The 27,688-nt window shown below is 40.2% G+C and overlaps 2 protein-coding genes across 7 annotated transcripts in view; one reads left to right on the top strand and one right to left on the bottom strand.

Annotated features, from left to right (window-relative positions):
* LOC138854466 (uncharacterized) overlaps nt 1–4,370 on the bottom strand; it is a 23,534-nt gene extending 19,164 nt beyond the window's left edge. Inside the window, exons 1-2 of one of the 5 annotated variants that reach the window (XM_070097956.1) lie at nt 4,194–4,370; nt 2,611–2,713 (exon numbers count right to left, since the gene is read on the bottom strand). The gene's annotated coding sequence lies outside the window, so the exon portion shown is untranslated. Of the gene's footprint in view, nt 1–2,610; nt 2,714–4,049; nt 4,171–4,193 lie in introns of those variants that run through there. The other 4 variants (XM_070097960.1, XM_070097958.1, XM_070097957.1 and 1 more) reach the window with 4 other exon arrangements.
* Nucleotides 4,371–14,681: 10,311 nt separating this feature from the next.
* LOC128694430 (ATP-dependent RNA helicase DDX54) overlaps nt 14,682–27,688 on the top strand; it is a 57,263-nt gene continuing 44,256 nt past the window's right edge. Inside the window, exons 1-5 of one of the 2 annotated variants that reach the window (XM_070097952.1) lie at nt 14,682–14,792; nt 16,101–16,248; nt 18,138–18,215; nt 22,741–22,908; nt 26,708–26,841. In XM_070097952.1, coding sequence (XP_069954053.1) covers nt 16,123–16,248; nt 18,138–18,215; nt 22,741–22,908; nt 26,708–26,841 — 506 coding nt within the window. In that variant the 5' untranslated portion in view covers nt 14,682–14,792; nt 16,101–16,122. Of the gene's footprint in view, nt 14,881–16,100; nt 16,249–18,137; nt 18,216–22,740; nt 22,909–26,707; nt 26,842–27,688 lie in introns of both variants that reach the window. The other variant, XM_070097953.1, reaches the window with a different exon arrangement.

The following is a 27,688-nucleotide window of genomic DNA, read 5'->3' as shown; positions in this document are numbered from 1 at the left end:
CTATATCCCCCCCTGCTTTTAACATTTCTGTCATGATCCCATCAGTTCCAGCTGATTTACCCCCGTTCATTCTACGTACTGCCTCACGTACCTCCACCACACTTACATTCTGCTCTTCTTCACTCCTAAAAGATGGTATACCTCCCTGGCCAGTGCATGAAATTACCGCCTCCCTTTCTTCCTCAACATTTAAAAGTTCCTCAAAATATTCTCGCCATCTACCTAATACCTCCCTCTCCCCATCTACTAACTCCCCTACTCTGTTTTTAACTGACAAATCCATACTTTCCCTAGGCTTTCTTAACTTGTTTAACTCACTCCAAATTTTTTTCTTATTTTCATTAAAATTTCTTGACAGTGCCTCTCCCACTCTTTCATCTGCTCTCCTTTTGCACTCTCTCACCACTCTCTTCACCTTTCTTTTACTCTCCATATACTCTGCTCTTCTTATAACACTTCTGCTTTGTAAAAACCTCTCGTAAGCTACCTTTTTCTCTTTTATCACACCCTTTACTTCATCATTCCACCAATCACTCCTCTTTCCTCCTGCCCCCACCCTCCTATAACCACAAACTTCTGCCCCACATTCTAATACTGCATTTTTAAAACTATTCCAACCCTCTTCAACCTCCCCACTACTCATCTTTGCTCTAGCCCACCTTTCTGCCAGTAGTCGCTTATATATATATATATATATATATATATATATATATATATATATATATATATATATATATATATATATATATATATACACCGTTGGACAACCCGCAAACAGAATATGGTAATGCATAATTGTTTCCAAAAGAATTTAAATATTTTAGGTTTTATTATCCCATGTCTCACATCAACCAGTGTGATATACCAGACACTTGGTATTTCTCTGAGCGAGTTCTGCAGCCTGTGTGTCCCTAGTCTGTAGTAACCTTGTCTTCATAACCTTGTATGTGCTGGAAATGAAATCAAGCAACCACTTATCTGACCAATCTCGCAATTTGTCCAGATTTATTTGTAGCCTGTCCATGTCCCTATCTGTTTTATTCTCATGTGAAGTCAGTACCTGATCAGTCGGGCTGTAGTTTATACGTCGGTTTGCGTGCGGCCAGTAACAGCCTGGTTGATCAGGCCCTGAGCCACGGCGAGGCATAGTCACAGACCGGGCCGCGGGGGCGTTGATCCCCGAAACTCTCTCCAGGTATACTCAGGCACTGGTTTAACATCAGCAAACAGCGATGCATCTGACTCATTGACCTCTGGTATGTCATTTACATAAACCTGGAAGCTCACTTTATTTCTCCTCGCACTTCGAGTTTTCGCATCAGTCTCTTCTAGAGAACAGCATCAAATACCTTTCGGCAGCCTCTCCCCCCCCCTTAAAAAATGCAATCCACCCGTCCCTCCCTCCCTCTCTCTCTCTCTCTCTCTCTCTCTCTCTCTCTCTCTCTCTCTCTCTCTCTCTCTCTCTTTCTCTCTCTCTCTCTCTCTCTCTCTCTTTCACATATGTTACAATGTCATACATAGAACCCGTGTTGGTTATCGTTTATATTTAATATAACTTTATAAAATCATGTCTCTCTAAGTGGTCTACCACTCATTCTCATTATCTTCTCCATTACCTTGCATGGCATGCATGACAGTGAAATTGGTCTGTAAGTTAGGTTAGGTAAGGTTTGTCAGGAAAACAAGTGTTTCCTGACGCGGGTCTTAGTCAGATGATGACCCGCCGTTGGAGCTTTTGATCATCTGACAGAGGCCTTCCGCTGGCTTACCGGTCCACCACATTAAAAATTAGAGTCATAGTTATAACCATTTTATATCATTGGTCTGTGATTAAACTCTTCCTGTCTGTCTCATTTCATAAATATAGGAACTGCGTCCACAGTCTTCCAGATCTCTGGCAGTTGTCTCGTGATCACTGACTTGCTGCAGATATTCGCTAGTGGTTCAGGCAGTGCTTCTGCTTCCTCTCATAGAATCCATGGTTGGACTTTATCAGGTCTTATTGACTTTGATGTATCCAGCTCCATGAAGTGTTTATTTTGCCTCTTTCTCTGCTGTGTGCATGTTGTCCAGTACCTGTCAGTGTACTCTTCTCCCTAGGCTTCCTGGTACTGCCCTTGTTTACGCTGGGGTCTCTTAAAATTATTTGTCCAAGACTTCGCAAATTTTGTAGTTATTCGTCACCTCTCTTCCTTCCTTATTCAGTCAAATTAATTTTTTTTCCGGTCTTTCTGATGTGTCTGTGAAGTAGTTGTGGTCTTTGTTGCTCTGTCAGTCTCAAGCTGTCGCTCAGCCTCTTGCCTCACATTTGCATATTCATTTCTGGCTAATCTGCTCACTGTTCTGTTCTCGTCTGTCCTTCGCTCTCTGTAGCGTTTCCACTCCCTTATGCTCTTCTGATTTACCTCTCTGCGTCTCTGGTTGCATCAAGAGCTCTCTCTGGCCTTTCTGTTTCCTCTGCTTCTCTTGGTATTTAGTTCGCCTCTGCATTTTCCAGCTGGGTGCTCCATCATTACTTCTGCTGATTTTCCTTTCAGTTATCTTTCACACTGGACTACATTTACGGATCCTCTCATCCCTTCCGAGTTCCCTCTTCTAACGTGTACTCACCTATATGTGGTTGCAGAGGTCGAATCACAGCTCCTGACCCCGCCCCTTCGCTGGTTGCTACTAGGTCCACTTTCCCGGTTCCAAGAGTCTTGTCGTACCTTTTCTTAAAAACAGATGAATGTCAACTGTATTTGGTGCTCATAGGCAGTCACCCATCCAAGTACTAACCAAACACATCATTGCTTTACTTCACTTATTAGACGAGAAGCGATATCTTCAACGTGGTACAGCCGTTGGCTCGTGATTATGTGTTTACTGACCTATATCTAATTGAAGGAGTTTATTCACAGCTCCTGGCCTCTTGTGTATGTGTATGTATTCACCCAGTTGTACTCAACTAGCTGTGGTTGCAAGGGTCGATTCACAGCTCCTGGCTCCGCCTCTTCACTGGTCGCAACCACACACACACACACACACACTGTGTACTCACCTAGTTGTACTCACCTAGTTGTGGTTGCGGGGGTCGATTCACAGCTCCTGGCCCCCGCTTCTTCAATTAGCCGCTACCCGATCACTCTTCCCGCTCCGTGAGCTTTATCATATCTCTTCTTAAAGCTATGTATGGATCCTGCATCCACTACATCACTGCCCAGGCTATTCCACTTCCTGACAACTCTGTGACTGAAGAAATACTTCCTAACATCCCTTTGATTCATCTGAGTCTTCAACTTCCAACTGTGACCCCTTGTTACTGTGTCCCATCTCTGGAACATCCTGTCTCTGTCTACCTTGTCTATACCTCCCAGTATTTTATATGTCGTTATCATAGCCCCCCTATCTCTCCTGTCTTCCAGTGTCGTTAGGTATGTTTCCCTTAACCTCTCCTAGTAAGACATACCCCTTAACTCCGGGAGTAGTCTTGTAAACCTTTGCACTTTCTTTATTTTTCTTACGTGCTTGGCTAGGTGTGGGTTCCAAACTGGTGCCGCATACTCCAATATGGTCCTAATGTACACAGTGTATGCCCGAAATGCCTAGCCATGCTAAGCGTTCTAGTGGTACACTCTGTAATCACAATTTTACTACATGTAAACCAAACAATAACCAAATTTCTGTAAACTCAGCATTGTAATCCTTATAGAGAATAAACTTTGAATTGAATTTGAATTGAAGTGTACAGGGTCCTGAATGACTCCTTATTTAGATGTCGGAATGTGTGTGTGTGTGTGTGTGTGTGTGTACTCACCTAATTGTTGTTGCAGGGGTCGAGACTCAGCTCCTCTGTGTGTGTGTGTGCTGTATAGCCCTTGTGGCTTAGCGCTTCTTTTTGATTATAATAATAATGTGTGTGTGTGTGTGTGTGTGTGTGTGTGTGTGTGTGTGTGTGTGTGTGTGTGTGTGTGTGGTTGCAAGGGTCTATTCGCAGCTCCTGGCCTATATTTAAGCATGCTAGGTCATATACTGTGCGTGTAGCGTTGAGCCTCAGCTCCTGAACCCACCTTTTAACCTTCAAGTAAGCGGAATATTTAATAGCTAGCCAGTCAGGATCTGATGTATCACACAGACTAAATTAATAATCAGCAAACATTATTTTACAGGCAAAAATAAACTTGCGTTCAGTATAAAATCACAATCTCACACACTGTAACTTTTCTGGTTGCCGCACCAGCTCAGTTTCTCACTGTTCCACAGTAACACACACTAGTGCAGATATTTAAGACATTCTTGTGGTGGAGGGAAGGCAGGAGCAACAAGCAACATCCTCCCTCAGCAGGTGTCGACCAGCTACTGAACTGCTGACGTCTTCAATACACTTCACTGCTTGACCTCGTGACGTCACTCCACCTCGACACTACGAGACTAAACCAATTAACAAATAAATAAAAAAACTGAGGTGGAATTTTTATGTTGTTTTTCAGTGAACCTTCATTAATGTGGTATTTTTAATATTATAAGTCTACTTTTCCCATATATTCCTTCCGTCTTCCATACCTGCACTCAAAACAAAAAATCCTAAATAACGAACCTAATGTAACTATTATTTTTTTCAAGAACATACATAAGTATTCCGAGGATGGGGTTAACAATTCCTTTATTCCATACATAAAAGAGTCATCAATTATACATAGCATGAAGAGGCATACATGCAGGACAGGCATTCTGTATGTTCTTTAAGGACAAAGAGGTTGTTGACCTCCAACAGTAGAGAAGAAGGATGCACATACTGGAACGAAAGACCACAGTAACAGGGAAGCTTAATGAATAGGCGGAAACAGTCATTGTGAGGTAAACAGTATCTTAACAGAGGACCGTATGGAGCGGGGTCCTTCAAGGTTCTCTTGTGGGACTGATACAGTTCCTGGTCTACGTATATTACCTCCCCGGGAGCCTAGCACTGAGCTCTAGCACCGGGGGCCTAGCACTGAGCTCTAGCACCGGGGGCCTAGCACTGAGCTGTAGCACCGGGGGCCTAGCACTGAGCTCTAGCACCGGGGGCCTAGCATTGAGCTCTAGCACCGGGGGCCTAGCACTGAGCTCTAGCACCGGGGGCCTAGCGCTGAGCTCTAGCACCGGGGGCCTAGCACTGAGCTCTAGCACTGGGGGCCTAGCACTGAGCTCTAGCACCGGGGACCTAGCACTGAGCTCTAGCACCGAGGGCCTAGCACTGAGCTCTAGCACCGGGGGCCAAGCACTGAGCTCTAGTACCGGGGGCCTAGCACTGAGCTCTAGCACCGGGGGCCTAGCACCGAGCCCTGGCACCAGGAGACCTGCACCGGGAGACTAACACCGAGAGCCTGGCACCTGGAGACTAACACCATGAGCCTGGCACCGGGAGGCTAACACCAGAAGCCTGGCACCGCTCAGGTCAACGTTCGCAGACGACACGCCGCTAAAGAGGAGAGTTCAAGCCTCTGATAACTACCAAAACCTACAGAATGACCTGATCCGGCTTCTAGAATTTAATCCCAGCAAATACAAAATAATTAAAATTTACCAGGGAGTCAAAAGAGCAGATGACACCTGTCATGAGACCTTGACGGAGACCTTGACGAAGACCTTCACGAAGGCTTTCAAGAAGATCTTCACGAAGACCTTCAAGAAGACCTTCACGAAGACCTTCACGAAGACCTTCAAGAAGATCTTCACGAAGACCTTCAAGAAGACCTTCACGAAGACCTTCACGAAGACCTTCACGAAGACCTTCAAGAAGACCTTCACGAAGACCTTCACGAAGACCTTCACGAAGACCTTCAAGAAGATCTTCACGAAGACCTTCACGAAGACCTTCAAGAAGATCTTCACGAAGACCTTCACGAAGACCTTCACGAAGACCTTCACGAAGACCTTCACGAAGACCTTCACGAAGACCTTCACGAAGACCTTCACGATGACCTTCACGAAGACCTTCACGAAGACCTTCACGAAGACCTTCACGAAGACCTTCACGAAGACCTTCAAGAAGATCTTCACGAAGACCTTCACGAAGACCTTCAAGAAGATCTTCACGAAGACCTTCACGAAGACCTTCAAGAAGATCTTCACGAAGACCTTCAAGAAGATCTTCACGAAGATCTTCACGAAGATCTTCACGAAGACCTTCACGAAGACCTTCACGAAGACCTTCACGAAGACCTTCACGATGACCTTCACGAAGACCTTCACGAAGACCTTCACGAAGACCTTCACGAAGACCTTCACGAAGACCTTCAAGAAGATCTTCACGAAGACCTTCACGAAGACCTTCACGAAGACCTTCACGAAGACCTTCACGAAGACCTTCACGAAGACCTTCACGAAGACCTTCACGATGACCTTCACGAAGACCTTCACGAAGACCTTCACGAAGACCTTCACGAAGACCTTCACGAAGACCTTCAAGAAGATCTTCACGAAGACCTTCACGAAGACCTTCAAGAAGATCTTCACGAAGACCTTCACGAAGACCTTCAAGAAGATCTTCACGAAGACCTTCAAGAAGATCTTCACGAAGATCTTCACGAAGATCTTCACGAAGACCTTCAAGAAGACCTTCACGAAGACCTTCACGAAGACCTTCACGAAGACCTTCACGAAGACCTTCACGAAGACCTTCACGAAGATCTTCACGAAGACCTTCAAGAAGACCTTCACGAAGACCTTCACGAAGACCTTCACGAAGACCTTCACGATGACCTTCACGAAGACCTTCACAAAGACCTTCACGAAGACCTTCAAGAAGATCTTCACGAAGACCTTCAAGAAGATCTTCACGAAGATCTTCACGAAGATCTTCACGAAGACCTTCAAGAAGACCTTCACGAAGACCTTCACGAAGACCTTCACAAAGACCTTCACGAAGACCTTCACGATGACCTTCACGAAGACCTTCACGATGACCTTCAAGACCTTCATCTCTCTACTCAGGAGCAACATTATAACAAGAAACTAAATAAATATAAATCAATCTAAACCAAATTTTCTATTTCATAGAAAAATGATAGAAATTTTTTTTTTGGACTATAATAACTCTGAAGAAATTAAAAAAAAATAAATGCAAAGCCGTGTTGAAATATTTTCAGTGAGCTCCTTAGATCCTTCCCCAGGATGCGACCCACAACGATCCACTAACTTCTTGGTAACTATTTACTAGCTAAGTAAATAGGTGCAGCAAATTATAAGAGTATTTATATTTGTCCAACCCAGGATTGAACTTGGGTCCTGTGGCTGTCACCAGCACTTAAGTGAATATCTCTCTCACGCACTCACGCTAAATACTCTCAAAAATATAAGAGAAAAAGGCAGAAGGTAATTTAATTCCATGTGTATAAATGGTGTATAAATGGAAGACAGGAATAAATAAAGGGGATGTAAATAGTGTGCTGAAAATATCTAGCCTAGACAGGACTCGCAGCAATGGTTTTAAGTTGGAAAAATTCAGATTCAGGAAGGATATAGGAAAGTACTGGTTTGGCAATAGAGTTGTGGATGAGTGGAACAAACTCCCGAGTACAGTGATAGAGGCCAGAACGTTGTGTTGCTTTAAAAATAGGTTGGATAAATACATGAGTGGGTGTGGGTGGGTGTGAGTTGGACCTGATAGCTTGTGCTACCAGGTCGGTTGCCGTGTGACCTGACCTGACTAGGTTGGGTGCATTGGCTTAAGCCGGTAGGAGACTTGGACCTGCCTCGCATGGGCCAGTAGGCCTGCCGCAGTGCTCCTTCGTTCTTATGTATTAAAGTCTGACCTTGTACCACGACTCAGAAATCCATCTGACAGGTAGATCATCATCAATCACAGTAGTAGATAATGTAGATCATCAATTATCACTATTATTATTATTATTATTATTATTATTATTATTATTATTATTAGTGTTGTGCTGGGGTTGAGTGTTGAGAACTGACGCTCAGTGTTAAGTGTTAGTGTCTGTCAGTGGTAGGCACGGTCATGTGTACGTCTCGCTACACACACACACGTGTGTGTGTGTGTGTGTGTGCCCTCAAGATCATTGTGGGGAAAAAATTATTTCTGTGTTGTGTACACAAACCTAAACAAAAGCTTCCCCCCTCCTGAATCCCCTCCCCCCTCTCCCCCCCCCCCCCCATGATGCAACATTTTCACTACTAATGTCGGTCAATCGTTTGTAAAAAATTATAAGCCTTAAGCCCCTGACACTAAGGTTGAGTTTAGGGTGCAGCTGCCACTGGGTCAGAGCGACATGTGGTGCCCTGGTGAGGTGAATCTTTCACATTTTTTTGTAATTCGTATTTGGTATTTATTCGTTTGGTTCGTGTGTTTGTTGCAAGGTGAAGTACACACACACACACACACACACACACACACACACACACACACACACACACACACACACACCTGGAGCAGGAAGAGAGAGGACCTAGTAGCAATCAGTGAAGAGGCGGGGCCAGGAGCTATGACTCGACCCCTGCAACCACAAATAGGTGAGTACAAATAGGTGAGTACACACACCTTGTGCTATTGTCCACCTTGTCTATTCCACGCAGTATAAAATACTGCGTGGAATAGACAAGGTGGACAAAGACAGGATGTTCCAGGGAGGGGACACAGAAACAAGAGGCCACAATTGGAAGTTGAAGACACAAATGAGTCAGAGAGATATTAGGAAGTATTTCTTCAGTCATAGAGTTGTAAGGCAGTGGAATAACCTAGAAAATGACGTAGTGGAGGCAGGAACCATACACAGTTTTAAGACGAGGTTTGATAAAGCTCATGGAGCGGGGAGAGAGAGGGCCCAGTAGCAACCGGTGAAGAGGCGGGGCCAGGAGCTAAGACTCGACCCCTGCAACCACGAATAGGTGAGTACAAATAGGTGAGTACACACACACACGCACACACACACACACACACACACACACACACACACACACACACACATTGGTCAATCACAGGACCAGTGCTATTTTGGTATATGTGAATGACATGATGGAAGGGTTAGACTCAGAAGTGTCCCTTTTCGCAGATGATGTGAAGTTAATGAGGAGAATTAAATCAGATGAGGATCAGGCAGGACTTCAAAGAGACCTGGACAGGCTGAACACCTGGTCCAGCAACTGGCACCTAGAATTTAACCCCGCCAAATGCAATGTTATGAAGATCGGAGACAGAGTATAGGCTAGGTGGCCAAAGACTGCAAACCTCGCTCATGGAGAAAGATCTTGAGGTGAGTATAACACCGAGCACGTCTCCAGAAGCACACACCGACTAGATAACTGCTGCAGCATAAGGGCGCCTATCAAACCTGAGAATAGCGTTCCGATACCTTACTAAGGAATCGTTCAAGACACTGTACACTGTTTACGTCAGGCCCATACTGGAGTATGCAGCACCAGTTTGGAACCCACACCTGGTCATGCACGTCAAGAAATTAGAGAAAGTGCAAAGGTTTGCGACAACGTTAGTTCCAGAGCTAAGTGGAATGTCCTATGAAGAAAGGTTAAGGGAAATCGGCATGACGACACTGGAGGACAGAAGGGTTAGGGGAAACACGATAACGACATACAAAATACTACGTGAAATAGATAAAGCAAACAGAGACAGGATGTTCCATAGATGGGACACAGAAACAAGGGGTCACAATTGGACGTTGAAGACTCAGATAAGTCAAAGGGATGTTAGGAATTATTTCTTCAGTCATAGAGTTGTCAGGAAGTGGAATAGTCTAGCAAGTGATGTAGTGGAGGCAGGAACCATACATAGCTGTAAGACGAGATATGAGAAAGCTCATGGAGCAGGGAGAAAGGGACCTAGTAGCGATCAGTGAAGAGGCGGGGCCAGGAGCTGAATCTCGACCCCTGGAACCACAAATAGATGAGTACACACACAACCTCCACCCAGTTCCTTTGTGATTTCTTGGCTGGTTGGGTTACTATGTTTAAAGCCTATCTGCTACACGAGGGTCATTAAGGCTGTATGTCACCTGTATATCACCAGTCAAGAACACTGTCAGTATATACACTGACAGATATACATCTCTCAATATACATACCTTTACCTGGAGTTTACCTGGAGAGAGTTCCGGGGGTCAACGCCCCGGCGGCCCGGTCTATGACCAGGCCTACTGGTGGATCAGAGCCTGATCAACCAGGCTGTTACTGCTGGCTGCACGCAAACCAACGTACGAGCCACAGCCCGGCTGGTCAGGTACCGACTTTAGGTGTTTGTCCAGTGCCAGCTTGAAGACTGCCAGGGGTCTGTTGGTAATCCCCCTTATGTATGCTGGGAGGCAGTTGAACAATCTTGGGCCCCTGACACTTATTGTATTGTCTCTTAACGTGCTAGTGACACCCCTGCTTTTCATTGGGGGGATGTTGCATCGTCTGCCAAGTCTTTTGCTTTCGTAGTGAGTGATTTTCTTGTGCAAGTTCGGTACTAGTCCCTCTAGGATTTTCCAGGTGTATATAATCATGTATCTCTCCCGCCTGCGTTCCAGGGAATACAGGTTCAGGAACCTCAAGCGCTCCCAGTAATTGAGGTGTTTTATCTCCGTTATGCGCGCCGTGAAGGTTCTCTGTACATTTTCTAGGTCAGCAATTTCACCTGCCTTGAAAGGTGCTGTTAGTGTGCAGCAATATTCCAGCCTAGATAGAACAAGTGACCTGAAGAGTGTCCTCATGGGCTTGGCCTTCCTAGTTTTGAAGGTTCTCATTATCCATCCTGTTATTTTTCTAGCAGATGCGATTGATACAATGTTATGGTCTTTGAAGGTGAGATCCTCCGACATGATCACTCCCAGGTCTTTGACGTTGGTGTTTCGCTCTATTTTGTGGCCAGAATTTGTATTGTACTCTGATGAAGATTTAATTTCCTCGTGTTTACCATATCTGAGTAATTGAAATTTCTCATCGTTGAACTTCATATTGTTTTCTGCGGCCCACTGAAAGATTTGGTTGATGTCCGCCTGGAGCCTTGCAGTGTCTGCAATGGAAGACACTGTCATGCAGATTCGGGTGTCATCTGCAAAGGAAGACACGATGCTGTGGCTGACATCCTTGTCTATGTCAGATATGAGGATGAGGAACAAGATGGGAGCGAGTACTGTGCCTTGTGGAACAGAGCTTTTCACCGTAGCTGCCTCGGACTTTACTCTGTTGACTACTACTCTCTGTGTTCTGTTAGTGTTGAAATTATAGATCCATCGACCGACTTTTCCTGTTATTCCTTTAGCACGTATTTTGTGCGCTATTACGCCATGGTCACACTTGTCGAAGGCTTTTGCAAAGTCTGTATATATTACATCTGCATTCTTTTTATCTTCTAGTGCATCTAGGACCTTGTCTTAGTGATCCAATAGTTGAGACAGACAGGAGCGACCTGTTCTAAACCCATGTTGCCCTGGGTTGTAGTTTGTTTTGGTATAGTCTAAGTATTCTGAATAATATGAAAAAAATAATAATACAAACTTATACAACGATAAATTCAACTTTATACAGCTTCATTACAAGCTTCAACAATGGTAATGTATGTTTATACAACCATAATACAAATATTGACAACAATAATACAAGCTTATACAAGGATAATACCAGTTTATACAAGGATAATACCAGTTTATACAAGGATAATACCAGTTTATACAAGGATAATACCAGTTTATACAAGGATAATACCAGTTTATACAAGGATAATACCAGTTTATACAAGGATAATACCAGTTTATACAACGATAATACCAGTTTATACATGGAAGATACCAGTTTATACAAGGATAATACCAGTTTATACAAGGATAATACCAGTTTATACAAGGATAATACCAGTTTATACAAGGATAATACCAGTTTATACAAGGATAATACCAGTTTATACAAGGAAGATACCAGTTTATACAAGGATAATACCAGTTTATACAAGGATAATACCAGTTTATACAAGGATAATACCAGTTTATACAAGGATAATACCAGTTTATACAAGGAAGATACCAGTTTATACAAGGATAATACCAGTTTATACAAGGATAATACCAGTTTATACAAGGATAATACCAGTTTATACAAGGATAATACCAGTTTATACAAGGATAATACCAGTTTATACAAGGATAATACCAGTTTATACAAGGATAATACCAGTTTATACAAGAATAATACAAAGCTTATACAAGGATAATGCATTTTTATACAAGAATAATACAAGATTATTAATTTTTATAACCATTTATTATTATTATTATCGTAGGGGTCACACAGCACCTGAAGGAATGGGAGACAAACAGGCCTGATCCGAGGAAGGGGAGGGTGGATCCGTTTCCTGCGATCAAGAGCTCTTCAGCCTCACCAATTCACCTTTGAAGTAATGACTGGTCAGGATCAACGGTAACCGTTGCAACGGTAGGCAGCCATCTGTTGCTTCTCTTCTCATCACTTGCTATAAAACTCTCATTTGTTATTAGTTATTTTCCAGTTATTACCACGTTGTTATTACCTGATGATAACTACACTTAGTTACAACTCTTTTATTATTATTATAATTGCCACTACTACTACTACTACTACCACCACTACTAGAGAGAGATTTTGTTCGGATTTTTAACCCCGGAAGGTTAGCCACCCAGGATAACCCAAGAAAGTCAGTGCGTCATCGAGGACTGTCTAACTTATTTCCATTGGGGTCCTTAATCTTGTCCCCCAGGATGCGACCCACACCAGTCGACTAACACCCAGGTACCTATTACCCAGGTACCTATTTTCTGCTAGGTGAACAGGACAACAGGTGTAAGGAAACGTGTCGAAATGTTTCCACCCGCCGGGAATCGAACCCGGGCCCTCCGTGTGTGAAGCGGGAGCTTTAGCCACCAGGCCACCGGGCCACCCACTGCTACTACCACCGGGCCTACCACCGGGCCACCCACTACTACTACCACTACTACTACTACCGCTACTACTACTACTACCACTACTACTACTACTACCACTACTACTACCACTACTACTATTATTACTACAAGTACTACTATAACTGGTACTACTACTAGTACTACTATTACTACTACTACTATTATTATTACTACTACTACTATTACTACTACTATTACTTCTACTACTATAGGTTGGATAATGAGAACCTTCAAAACTAGGGACGCAAAGCCCATGATGATTCTCTTGAAATTGCTTGTTGTCTCTAGGTTGGAATACTACTGTACACTAACTGCCCCTCGCAAGACAGGCGAAATTGCTGACCTGGAGAGTGTACAGAGAACTTTCACGGTACACATAAGTACGATAAAGCACCTAAGTTACTGGGAATGATTGAAGTCCCTTGATTTGTATTCCCTGGAATGCAGACGAGAAAGATACATGATAATATACACTTGGAAAATCCTAGAGGGATTAGTACCAAACTTGCACGCGAAAATCACTCCCTACGAAAGCCAAAGACTCGGCAGGAGATGCAACATTCCCTCAATGAGAAGCAGGGGTACCACGAGTACACTAAGAAGCAACACAGTAAGTCTCAGGGCCCCAAGACTGTTCAACTGCCTCCCAGCATACATAAGGGGTGGCCCGGTGGTCTGGTGGCTAAAGCTTCAGCTTCACACACGGAGGGCCCGGGTTCGATTCCCGGCGGGTGGAAATTCCGACACGTTTCCTTACACCTATTGTCCTGTTCACCTAGCAGCAAATAGGTACCTGGGTGTTAGTCGACTGGTGTGGGTCGCATCCTGGGGGACAAGATTAAGGACCCCAATGGAAATAAGTTAGACAGTCCTCGATGACGCACTGACTTTCTTGGGTTATCCTGGGTGGCTAACCCTCCGGGGTTAAAAATCCGAACGAAATCTTATCTTATCTTACCAACAGACCCCTGGCTGTCTCCAAGAAGGCACTGGACAAGCACCTAAAGTCAGTACCTGATCAGCCGGGCTGTGGTTCGTACGTCGGTTTGCGTGCGGCCAGCAGTAACGGTCTGGTTGATCAGACCCTGATCCACCACGAGACCTGGTCTCAGACCGGGCCGCGGGAGCGTTGATCCCCGTAATCCTCTCCAGGTAAGTACATAATAAATTTTACACAGACACCACAGTTGACACCAGTGACATACTACTAAATAGAAAGTCCCTTATTATGCAGAGCATTTCGGACAAATTACGTTAATTTTGTCCTCAGGATGCGACCCACACCAGTCCACTAACACCCAGGTACCTATTTTACTAATAGTGAACAGGGATAACAGGTGTCTTAAGGAAACACGCCTAAATGTTTCTACCGGTACCGAGTATCGAACCACGGTTCTCAGTGTGTGAGCTGAGGAAACAAGTCACTTTTACTTTTTTGGGGGTTATCCTTGGTAATTTACATTATATATTGTACTTATGTGTACCTGTGCCTAAATAAACTTGCTTTCTTACTAGCTTAGTGACTTACTTATTTACTTACTTTTTTCTTACTTACTCACTAACTTACTTATATACTTACTTATTTACTTGCTTACTCATTTACTTACTTACTTACTTACTTGCTTACTCATTTACTTACTTACTTACTTACTTACTTACTTACTTACTTACTTACTTACTTACTTACTTACTTACTTACTTTTATATTTCCCGCCTATATTTGGACACCACATATTTGCAGGATTCCCGTGAAGTCGGGTTCAGTAACAAGTAAGTTTTGGTGGCCCTTATCAACTCCAACAACAACAGCAACAACAACAAAAATAAGAATAGCTGTGCCACACGTGTCCGAGAGATATTTACAAATATCTTAGAGATATCTTACAGGTAACATAATAAAGATATTACTCAAAGAAGAACAAGGAAGGAGACCTTCTGAAACATTGTGTGTATCATAAAGGGAAGAGATATAAGGGTAAAAGAAAACTTCATATTGAACATAAGTTTTGCCCTTGCTGGTAGTGTCGAGATATGTTGAATCGAAAAGGCTCTTGATCAGAGGAATTGGAGCTACCTTTCCCTTCCTCAGATCAAACCTGATTACTTCCCCTGCACCAGATTTATAGCTTTAAAATGAATATAATGATATGTACCCTAACTCCATGTCATTTTCCCACATTTTCACAGCTTCTTAAATTATGTATTTTAATCCTTAGCTTAAATTTTAAAATTAGTTTTATTATTATATTATTATTGACCATGAAATTATACCTACTTTTCCCCTTTCTCGGATTGAACTTAATTACTTTCCATGCCTTAGGTGCTGTATAACCCCTATGGGTTTAGTTCTTTCCCATATTATAATAATGATCCTGAAGTCGTTTGTGGTATTAATAGACAGATTTACATATTTTAATTAAGCAAGTGTTTTTTTTTCAGACTAATACAAAAAATTTTTGCAGACTTTTAAATTTCTATTTTGTACAGCATTAAACACATGATTTTTATACACATAAAATGGTAATAAATTACTATATATAGATTTAACATAGGAAAACCCACTGAAGCTAAATACAGTAGTGTGATTTTGTTATTATTATTACTTGAGTTATCTAGCTGTTTTAACTTTTAACATGACTCACAAAATCATAATGACATGATTGCAAACAATCGTGTCATTATTATCATGATTGATTCTTACTGAAACTTACTGCTAGGCTTTAAATATCACAAGGATCCCAATGGAAATAAGTCGCTTTGTCTGACCTTTTTTGGGGGGAGTTATCTTAGGTAATTTACACATTTTAAACTATGTATGATAATTGTACTTATGTGTATCTGTAAGTAAGTAAGTTTATTTAGGCACAGGTACACATAGTTACAATTATCATAGTACATAGTGTAAATTACCTAGGATAATACAAAAAAGTCAGATGAAATGACAATGGAAATAAGTCACAGTGTCTGACTCTTTTGGGTTATCCTAGGTAATTTACACATATGTTAAACTATGTAGTATAATAATTGTGCTTATGTGCACCTGTAACTAAATAAATTTAACCTATTTAGTAACTAACCCTAATAATTTTATGTAAACCTATGAAGCATGTGTCTTTTGGTGCACTGACTTAATTTGCTTCAAAATGAAATAAAGCTTTCATTGTGGTATATTTACTAATGCTGACTGTTTTTCAGTAAGAAGAATAAAGGGTTTAATATGGCAGAAGAGTTGGAAGGATGGGGGGCCACAGATGCACCAGTGGATGGCTATGCATCGGAGGGAGAACTGGATACGAGGAAACTCATGGCCAAGAGCAGGAAAAAGAAGTCTGGTGGTTTTCAGGTGGGAAAAAATCTTCTTTATTAATTATTCAGTATCTAACTCGTATACAGTGGTGCCTCAAGTTACGAACTTAATTCGTTCCATAAGGCTGTTCAAATGCCGACACCAAACGAATTTTTTCCTGTAAGAAATAATGTAAATTAGATTAGTCCGTTTCAGACCCCCAAAAATACATTTACAAAAGCACTTGCAAAAATTCTCTTACATAATTGTTCGAGTTGGGAGCTGTTCGAAACTCAAGGTACCACTGTATATACAGTTTTAATAATAAATCTAATACCTTATGCTAGTGGATATCTAAATTTATTATTTATAAATTGCATTTGCTTTCCAAACTTTGCATAACTTACCCTGCCTAACAGAGTTGTTCTCATGTGTCTCAGTCATAAAACAAAAAGATTGATATAAATTCTTAGTCACCACATTAAAATTTGCTTTTTGTATATATTGAATTTTAATCCTTGGAATACTGCATATACATTTTATTTTCACAGGTATCTCATCTGTTTGTTTAGTTGTGTTTCAGGAATTTCTGTTGATTAGTTAACTAATAGAATATCAGTGTTTGTTTTGTTATCACAAAGGGAATTATCTTCATAAAATAATATTATCTACTATCTTTTATAAATAAAAGCTACAAAATGTTTAGGGCTGCCTAATCTAGATTTATAAATAATGACAATTAACCCTTTCAGGGTTTCAGCCGTACTAGTACGGCTTACGCACCAGGGTTTTTGACGTACTAGTACGCCTAAATTCTAGCGCCCTCAAATCTAGTGAGAGAAAGCTGGTAGGCCTACATATGAAAGAATGGGTCTATGTGATCAGTGTGCACAGTATAAAAAGATCCTGCAACACACAGTGTGTAACAAGAAAAAAAAAACTTTGACCGTGTTTTTGGATTAAAACAGCAACTTTGCACTGTATTTTCGTATGGTATTTATTGTTGTATTCTAGTTTTTGTGCTCTCCTTTTATAGAATGGAAGACATATTACAGAAATTAAGATGATTTTGACTGGTTTTACAATGAAAAGTACCTTGAAATTGAGCTCAAAGTAGCAGAAATGTTCGATTTTTACCAAAGTTCAAAAGTAAACAAATCATGCCAAGCGTTCAATACACGTCAACTGGTGAGTCTAATATTCTTTCACAAGTGTGCTGATATTATTTATACCATTTCTACACTAATGCAGTAGTCTGCATAACAGTAATTCTTCTATTTTTGTAAGAATAAAAATTCAAAGTGGAAAGCCAAAGAAATATAAGAGGGGCCTGGGGATGTGACTAACGAACAGAGAACTTGTTATTTTAGTTCCAGGAATGTCTTTCTTGTTTATTCTGGACCCTATTCGGAAATTGGCATCTTTTGAAATTTGTGTGAAATTGGCAAAATTGTGACCACTTTATTGGATAGTTGAAATCGGTAAATGGGTGGTTTCTTGTACTCATTTGATAGAAAAAATGGAGTTCTAGCAAAATAGTTATGATTTTTGTCGACTAGTACACTGGAATTGGCCAAAAATAGGGCTCAAAGAAGGCAAAATCGCCGATGCGTAAACATTATCGAGACCGCTAACTTCACGAGAGCATAATTCTGTAAGTTTTCCATCAAATTGCATACTTTTGGTGTCATTGTGATCGGGAAAAGATTCTCTATCTTTTCATAAGAAAAAATAATTTTTTTTATTTTTTGAAAATTTGGCGACCCTGAGAACAAGTCTCGGAGAGGGCCTGGGGACCCTGAAAGGGTTAAGAAGAGGAAGACAATGATAGGAAAAAGTATATGGGGAGAAGGCTTGAAGTTGGATGAGAGTATTCTTTGAAAGATAGCTTAAGAGTTAAAAAGTGTCCAGTAACCTTTCTGAGATGCTTTTCATCTTTTCAACAGTCTATGGGTCTAAGCGGCCCAGTGTTCAAAGGAATTATGAAGAAAGGATATAAGGTCCCTACCCCCATCCAACGCAAGGTTAGTGCAAAGCCATGTTAATGAAGGTGTATTACAAAATATATCTTTTGAAAGCTTCAGAGTAAAGAAATAAAGCTATGGTGAGAAAGACACTATTGGCAATGAAACCTTTAGAATAACATTTCATCTAGTATTTTAATCCTAGGAATACTGCATTTAAATTTTATTTTCACAGGAATCTGACTTATTGTGTTGTGTCTGTGGCATTTTTGTCACTCTAGTGATTGAGAAACAAATTGTGCTTTAATGTATATGGTGTCATCTTTTATAAATCTTCAGACTCACTGCATATATTATGAAGATAGGCATGTACTGTACTAAATTGCATATAAAAAAATTATATATACATTTGCATTGTTTCCTTCCAGGTTGTCTTAGCATAAAATAAATTTTGTAATATAGTCTGTCTCATTATTTACATTGACTCTAGTACTGTACTCATTTTCAATTTCCTGATTTTTTATGTATAATGTGTGTAAAGGTAGAAAGTTGAAAGTGAACATAGAAAAGAGTAAGGTGATGAGAGTATCAAATGATTTATATAGAAAATTTTTATATCAAATTGGGGAGGAGTATGGAAGAAGTGAATATTTTCAGATATTTGGGAGTTGACGTGTCAGTGGATGGATTTATGAAGGATGAGGTTAATCATAGAATTGATGAAGGAAAAAAGGTGAGTGATGCATTGAGGTATATGTGGAGGCAAAAAATGTTATCTATGGAGGCAAAGATGGGAATGTATGAAAGTACATATAGTAGTACCAACACTCATATATGGGTGTGAAGCTTGGGTTGTAAATGCTGCAGCAAGGAGGCGGTTGGAGGCAGTGGAGATGTCCTGTCTACGGGCAATGTGCAGTGTAAATATTATGCAGAAGATTTGAAGTGTGGAAATTAGGAGAATGTGTGGAGTTAATAAAAGTATTAGTCAGAGGGCTGAAGAGGGGTTGTTGAGGTGGTTTGATCATTTAGAGAGAATGGATCGAAGTAGAAAGACATGGAGAGTGTTTAAATCTGTAGGGGAAGGAAGGCGGGGTAGGGGTCATCCTCGAGAAGGTTGGAGGGAGGGGGTAAAGGAGGTGTTGTGGGCGAGGGGTTTGGACTTCCAGCAAGTGTGCATGAGCGTGTTAGATAGGAGTGAATAGAGACGAATGGTATTGGGACCTGACGAGCTGTTGGAGTGTGAGCAGGGTAATATTTAGTGAAGGGATTCAGGGAAACCGGTTATTTTATATAACTGGACTTGAGTCCTGGAAATGGGAAGTACAGTGCTTGCACTCTAAAGGAGGGGTTTGGGATATTGGCAGTTTGATGGAATATATTGTGTATTTTTATACGTATATACTTCTAAACTGTTGTATTCTGGGCACCTCTACAAAAACAGTGATTATGTGTGAGTGAGGTGAAAGTGTTGAATGATGATGAAAGTGTTTTCTTTCTGGGGATTTTCTTTCTTTTTGGGTCACCCTGCCTCGGTGGGAGATGGGCGACTTGTTGAAAAAAAAAATGTGATTCATTAACTGTTCAGATGTTTCTGTTTTGTGAGGCTCCACAAATGTTTATGTAATTATTCTTGGTTATGATTTTTGCCTAACTCCTCAGTACACCTTTTTATATGTATTTTGAAACCAATCTATGGGTGGTAATCTAAAAATGTTCTGTTGAAGCCTCTGTGCTTGCCAGCATCCATCACACTTCATGTAAATAAATACAGGCAGGCCCCATTTTACAGCACTTTGCTTTACAGTATTTTGATAATGCAGCTGTTTTCAATTATACCCATTCTTCCTTTATTTAGACTTCCTACAATAAATACACATGTATATTCACCACTCACTATAAGCTAAAAATTAAAATATATTAAGGTAAATAATGTGTGTACTGTATAGGCATTTTTAAGCCATAGCTTTATTGCTTGCTTAATATATGATAGTGTAAACATGTTATGCATGTTATTATTTGAATTTGAAAGTGAAAAAAAGGCTATGTTTCACTATACAGTGATTTTTCCTTTACAGCAGTAGCCCAGAACCTAACCTGTTGTATAAGTGGGGCCCCGCTTGTAGTGAACTCTATTTACTGTGTTAGGCTATGAAACTTAATACAGTCTCTCCTTACTTAATGACGGAGTACTGTTCCTATGACCTCGTCGGTAAACAAATTCATCACTAAGGAAGGAGCATACTACAATGGTAGTGGGTTTGTGTCAACCATCTTTGATATTGTTTTAAGGTCACTTTTTGCACCATTTATAACATTTTTAGTATATTTTTAAATGTTTATACAGTAGTGTACTGTATACTGTAATACAGAATAGAGAAAATCAGCTCTGATATATATTATCTAGATATTCATAATGGTCAGAGAGCCCGTCGTAAGTCCAAGTCATTGGTAAACGAATACGTTGCTCAGTGAGGAGAGGCTGTATAGCTTTTTATCTAGCAGTATAGATAAGTAGTGATTTCTATCCAGTATCTGAAATCAGCAGTACATAATGTTATGTAATTTCATTTATAACTTAACTATTATTTATTCATTAATTATACAGTACAGTGGAACCTCGGATTACGAATGCCCTACCATACGAACCGTCGTTCGGTCAATTTTTTGCTACTGGATACGAACGAAATTTCAGGATGCGAACTTTCCCCTCAAGGGAGGTTCCTTAAATAAGTAAATAAATAAAATATTTATTTCTTTGCAAATCTTACAATGTGTGTTTACATATCATTATATGATTGGAGCAAAGAAAGCCTCTGTCATGTTGAGGCATTTTGGACAGACTTAACCTAATACATTACTAATAGACCACTTAAGTCCAGACAGGTGGAAAGTGTACTAGTAATGGTTACCAATGTTTTGCTGATGGTGGTGCTAACTACTGGCAGCCTTTTGAAGTTTCTTCCTACTGTTGTTATTCTTTCTTTCTTTCAACGCACCAGCCATATCCCACTGAGGCGGGGTGGCCCAAAAGGAAAAATGAAAGTTTCGCCTTTTAAATTCAGTAATATATACAGGAGAAGGGGTTACTAGCCCCTTGCTCCAGCATTTTAGTCACCTCTTACGACACGCATGGCTTACGGAGGAAGAATTCTATTCCGCTTCCCCTTGGAGATAACAGGATATAGACAAGAACAAGAACTAGAAAGAAAATAGAAGAAAACCCAGAGGGGTATGTATATATATGCTTGTACATGTATGTGCAGTGTGACCTAAGTGTAAGTAGAAGTAGCAAGAAGTACCTGAAATCTTGCATGTGTATGAAACAGAAAAAAGGACACCAGCAATCCTACCATCATGTAAAACAATTACAGGCTTTCATTTTACACTCACTTGGCAGGACGGTAGTACCTCCCGGGGCGGTTGCTGTTTACCAACCTACTACCTACTATAATAATACATATGTACTAATAATAATGATAATACATAATAATAATTACATATAATAAATAATAACAATAATACTATGTATGTACCGTGTATAATTTAGTTTGACAACACCACCACCAGATAGCAGTGTAAATCAAAACAATGCTCACCAATACACATGTGCTTACGGAGCTAACCTCGCGGTACAAGGAATTCTCGTGATTTCCTTACATTTCGTGCAGTTAATTCGCCAGATTTCTCTCTTCTAACCATGGGTCTTAAGAAAGCATATGGAAAGGATAGTGCCGAGAAGAAAAAGAGGATGATTTGCATGGAATTAAAGCAAGAAATCATTAATAAGCACAGACTAGGTACGTAGTGTGGTGAGATAAACATAAAAATTGCACATAGCGACCACTCTCGCGACCACAATCCTCCTCCCTCCACTGTCCATGTAATGACATATTTTATTCATTCTAGAGTGTATATCAGGTTTCTTTGTTATTTATATTGTTTATTATGTCATATTAGATGAATTGTGACAGATAAATAAGCCGTATATTAAGGTTATTTTGTCATGCCTTCTGAGAGCAGGAATTCAGCTGGAATGAATTAATTGCATTTCACTTGATTTAAATGAGGAAAATTGACCCAGCATATGGACAAATCAGGATACGAACAAGTCCATGGAACGGATTAAATTTGTAAGCCAAGATTCCACTGTATTTCCATATCCTGTATTCCCACTACTATATTTGTACTATTATCTTTATTAACTGTTGCTGTACACAAAGTCAGCAGAACACTTCTTTTTCTTTTCAGTTGATGTGGGTGTCTTGGGATGTAGAATATTGTAGCCCTACCTTTTCTTCATTATTTCTAAAATTATTGTATGCTAAAGAGGATACATTAAACGGATTTAATATACCGTTACTCTACACTAAAGCCAGTGCCTTGTGGAGTATCTTTAAAATAAATATTGACTTTGATTCTTATTTTTTGTTTTCTTTTCCACTCACGGTCTCCATTTTTTCATTAAGTGTAGAGTTAATTTGCTTGCCTTTTGCATGTTCTTGTATTCAGCTAATGATTAAAAATTTTACTCTTACAATTGGTATTGTATGTCACTTAATTTATCTTTATATTTTGTCATCAGACTATTCCCCTGATTTTGGAGGGAAAGGATGTAGTGGCTATGGCAAGAACGGGAAGTGGAAAGACAGCTTGTTTCCTCATTCCTTTGTTTGAAAAATTAAAAACTCATTCTGCTCAGACGGGGGCCCGTGGTCTCATTCTCTCACCCACACGTGAGTTAGCTCTGCAGGTGAGTTCCTCCTTTCTTGTATTACTTTATCTATATTGAAGTAAATTTAGAAATTTTACAGGAGAATTATTCTTTGCATTTACATTGGACCCCCGGTTATCGGGCATAATCCGTTCCTGAAGGTCGGCTGATAACCGAAATGGCCGATAACCGAGTTAATATTTTCCATAAGAATTAATGAAAATAAAATTAATTCGTTCCCAACAAAAATATTCACAAAAAAAAATATTTTTTTTTTTTTTACAATTATGTAAGTATTACATACCTTTATTGAAGGGTAATGCTGGCTTCTTGAAGATAGGGAGGAGGAAAGAGGGAGGAGTTAGTGTTTGGAAGGGGAATCCCCTCCATGAAGACTTTAGGTAGTAATGCCTTCTCTGGGGTTACTTCCCTTCTTTGTCTTTTAATGCCACTAGAACCAGCTTGAGAGTCACTGGACCCCTGTCTCACAAAATAACTGTCCAGAGTGCTCTGTTCCTGGCATCTCTTTAAGATTTCCCTGAAGTGGGACAGGGTTTTGTCACAAAACATGTTGCAGATATGGCTTGTTTCAGCTTTGTCAGGGTGGTGTTTCTCTACAAAAGCTTGCACCTTGGTCCACATTGCACACACCTCTTTAATCTCTGAAGAAGGCACCTCCTTCACTCCCTCTTCCTCCTCCTCTGAAGCAAGTTCCTCAGCTGCAGTCTGTTGCTGTTCAAGTTGAAGCTCTTGCAGCTTTTCAGTGGTAAGCTCTTCCCTGTGGTCCTCCTCCAACTCTTACACATCCTCACCACTCACCTCCAACCCCAGGGACTTCCCCAAAGACACAATAGAGTCCACAGGGTCAGCAGAGTCAGAGCCACGGTGAGTCTCATATCCCTCTCTTGGACACAATCTGGCCACGGTTTTCTCCAAGCAGTTCAAAGTCCTGGAAGTCACTCCCTCCCAAGACTTACCTATAAGGCTTATGCAGTGGAGGATAGTGAAGTGATTCCTCCAGAACTGTCTTAGGGTCAACTGAGTGTCCGAGGTCACTTCAAAACACTTTTGAAACACTGCTTTTGTGTAGAGTTTTTTGAAGTTAGAAATGACCTGCTGGGAGGAGTGGTGTTAGGAGGCAAGAACTTCACTTTTATAAAACTGAAGTCCCTAAACACTTGGTCTTCCAAGTCTGGAGGATGTGCAGGAGCATTGTCCAGTAACAGGAGGCACTTGAGTGGCAATTTCTTTTCCAGGAGGTATTTTTTCACACTTGGGCCAAGCACATCATTAACCCACTGTTTGAAAATTTGCCTTGTGACCCATGCCTTATGATTAGCTTTCCACATCACACACAATCTATTCTTCATGACATTGTTTTTCTTAAACACTCTGGGATTTTCTGAGTGATGCACAAGTAAAGGCTTCACTTTGAAATCCCCACTAGCATTACCACACAGCAAAAGAGTAAGCCTGTCTTTCATAGGCTTGTGCCCTGGCAGTGCCTTTTTCTCCTGGGTAATTTAGGTCCTCTTTGGCATTTTCTTCCAAAACAGGCCTGTTTCGTCACAATTGAAAACTTGTTGGGGTTCGAATCCTTCTGCCTTTACATAGTCCTGGAATTCGTGAACATACTTTTCAGCTGCTCATTTGTCAGAACTTGCAGCCTCACCATGCCTTACAACACTGTGTATGCCACTACACTTCTTAAATCTATCAAACCATCCTTTGCTGGCCCTAAATTCACAAACTGCAGCACTTGTTCCAGGCATTTTCTTTGCAAGATTCTCATGCAACTGCTTTGCCTTCTCACAAATAGTAGACTCCACTACACTGTCTCCCACTAATTCTTTTTCCTTAATCCACAATAATAATAATTTTTCCATCTCTTCCATTATTGGTGTCCTTTGTTTAGTTAGAAAAGCTACTCCTTTTGCAACATTAGCATCTTTGATTTGTTCTTTCTTTGCCAGGATGGATGTAATTGTTGATTTATTCTTGCTGTACATCTTGACAAGTTCCATCACCTTAATACCACTCTCAAACTTTTCGATCACTTCACGCTTAAATTCCATGGTGTTTCTCACTTTCTTTATCACAGGAACTTTACCAGGAACTTCCATGATTACTTATTTCACAGTTGCACTGCAAGAAAACCACTAACAACAGTGGTAAACAAGTGAAATGTTTGGATGTATGAGCAGAAGCCTCCTCAGCCACCGAGAGACAAAGACAAACTGAAGCGCAAGCTGCCCCAGCCGGTGGATGGACGCGTACAAAACCGCCAATAGCCGAGCGAACGGCCGATAACCGGGCTTCGAAAACCCCGCCGATAACCGAGTTGGCCGATAACCAAACCGGCTGATAACCGGGGGTCCACTGTATATTCATACAGTATTACTACTGTTATAGATGCCTGAAAGTGATTCCCAGGTCTTAAGTATTTATTACACTAGCACAGGCATTGCAGCTTTCTGGGTGTGAGCATCTATAAAACAGGAAGTCCAGTCAGAATTACTGGATATTTATGTAGGTTATTTACTTCTTTCTCCATGGGGAAGTGGACCAGAATTTTTCCTCCATAAGTCATGTGTGTCATAAGAGGTGGCTAAAATGCTGGGAACGAGGGACTAGTAACTCCTTCTCCTATATACATTACTAAAGTTAATAAGAGAAACTTTTGCTTTTCTTTTTGGGTCACCCTGCCTTGGTGGGATATGGCCAGTTTGTTGAAAGAAGAAGAAGAGGATTTACTTCTTTAGTAAAGATAATCTTTGATTTATATTAATATTTTTTCTTGAACATTGAAATTATAATGATTGTTCATTTATGGAAAAAGCTACAGAATAATTATCATTTTGTGTTTACTTATTTTTAGCTACATGAGCAGAGCTAAGTTTGCAGTGTCCCATCTTCAGTGTAACATAATGTTATATTAACTTTCCAATGATGGTGAATATTTTCTTTAGATATTCCTACCTTAGTGGGAAACAACTAATGTGTTAAAAAATCTCCATTATATTCTGAGCTGCTTAAAATAATGGGCTAGGGTGTATTCTCTTGTGTAAATTATTGTTTGGAATCTTTTTCCATCAAAAATTTTATTTCACTGAGCAGCTCTATCAGTGATACGTGCAGAATTCATGAGGTCTGACTGGAACTTTCTCTGCGTCCTAATAAATCCCTTTTTTTTTATTTTTATTGAGCATAGCTGCACTGTCTTACTTCTTCATTCATCTTTATGTTTATATCTAGTGTAAAATGCAGACTTCATCAAAATTAGGTAAATTTTCTTATAAATAGTTAATTAAGTAAAATGAATAATAACTTTCAGTATTGCACTAAGATGTGAAGTTGTATTACTAACCCTTAAGGATGTGCAGTCATTCAGAATGTATAATTCATTCATATTCCCTGAGGAAGTGGAAAACATTCCTTCCTCCGTAAGTCATACGTGTCATAAGAGGCGACTAAAATGCCAGGAGCAGGGGGCTAATAACCCCTTCTGTATAAATTACCAAATGTTGAAAAATATGTTTCTTCTTTTTTGGTTCATCCTGCCTCAGTGGGAGATGACCAGTGTGTTAAAAAAAATCATTCATAATAACTAACCCACAGTTTAGAGACAAAACTTTAGATGACATTGTTGCCAACCTAGACCAATATCATGTAGTGATAATTCTTAATATATATTTAATACCTCTTAAAAAAGACGTTTTCATGCAAATAAAAAGAAAGAAATTAGTCTTATAATTTCATTATAGCTATAATTTTTTGTTAGGTGAAAATTTATTTTCTGAGTATATTTACCAATGCTTTCTTTATTTTCCTTGAACAGACGCTCAAGTTTACTAAAGAGCTTGGCTGTTATACAGGACTGCGAGCAGCAGTAGTATTGGGTGGATATAGCCTCGAAGGACAGTTTGCAGCATTGCATGAAAATCCAGATATCATTATTGCAACTCCAGGGAGGTAATATTCCAGTTGCATTGCTAATAGTTTTCATTATTGTTTAATCTTATATTCACATTATCTGTAATCATCTCTTTATATTGTATATAGATAAAAAAAAAAAAAGAGATGTCCTTCATATTGACAGTACTACTAGATTTTAGCTTGTATCCATTCACTTCCATCTGATATGCTCAAAGGCACACACTGTGTACATCCCTTAAACAAACACAATGAAAATGAAAATGCTAATTTCCTTGCAAAGCTTACAGTGTGTGGTTTACATATTACAAAATTTTAATTACTTACAAAGAAAGCCACTAGCATGCTTAGGCATTTCGGGCATACTAATCCTAATTCTTACTGACAATATATTGACACATGTTATGGAACAGTACATTTTAATGTTCATTATTGCATATTGATATAAAAGTTAGGTAATTAAAAAGTTCATCATTAATAAGATTGATAATAGTGAGGTAGTACAAAACAGTATTACCATTAGTAAATTTAGTACAGTAGGGCCCCACTTAAATATCAAAATGGTACACAGTACCGACAGGTTGGTAGGTAAGACACATAGGCAACAGTTAGGCAACTTTATTCCGAAACATTTCACCTATACAGGCTTCTTCAGTCAAGTATAGAAAGTACTCAACTGAAGAAGCATCCTGTGTAGGCAGAACATTTTGGAATAAAGTTGCCTAACTGTTGCCTATGTGTTCTACCTACCAACCAGGGCCCCACTTATACAGCAGGTTAGGTTCCAGACTACCACCGGAAAGTAGACATCGCCGGAAAGCAGAATGGAAATGGCTTTATCTTGGCATGATACACTGTTTCCATAAGAGCTCATATATTGGCAGAG

This window comes from Cherax quadricarinatus, chromosome 60 (genome assembly GCF_038502225.1).
Source record: "Cherax quadricarinatus isolate ZL_2023a chromosome 60, ASM3850222v1, whole genome shotgun sequence".
Lineage (NCBI taxonomy): Eukaryota > Metazoa > Arthropoda > Malacostraca > Decapoda > Parastacidae > Cherax > Cherax quadricarinatus.
This window is presented reverse-complemented; position numbering and strand designations above follow the sequence as displayed.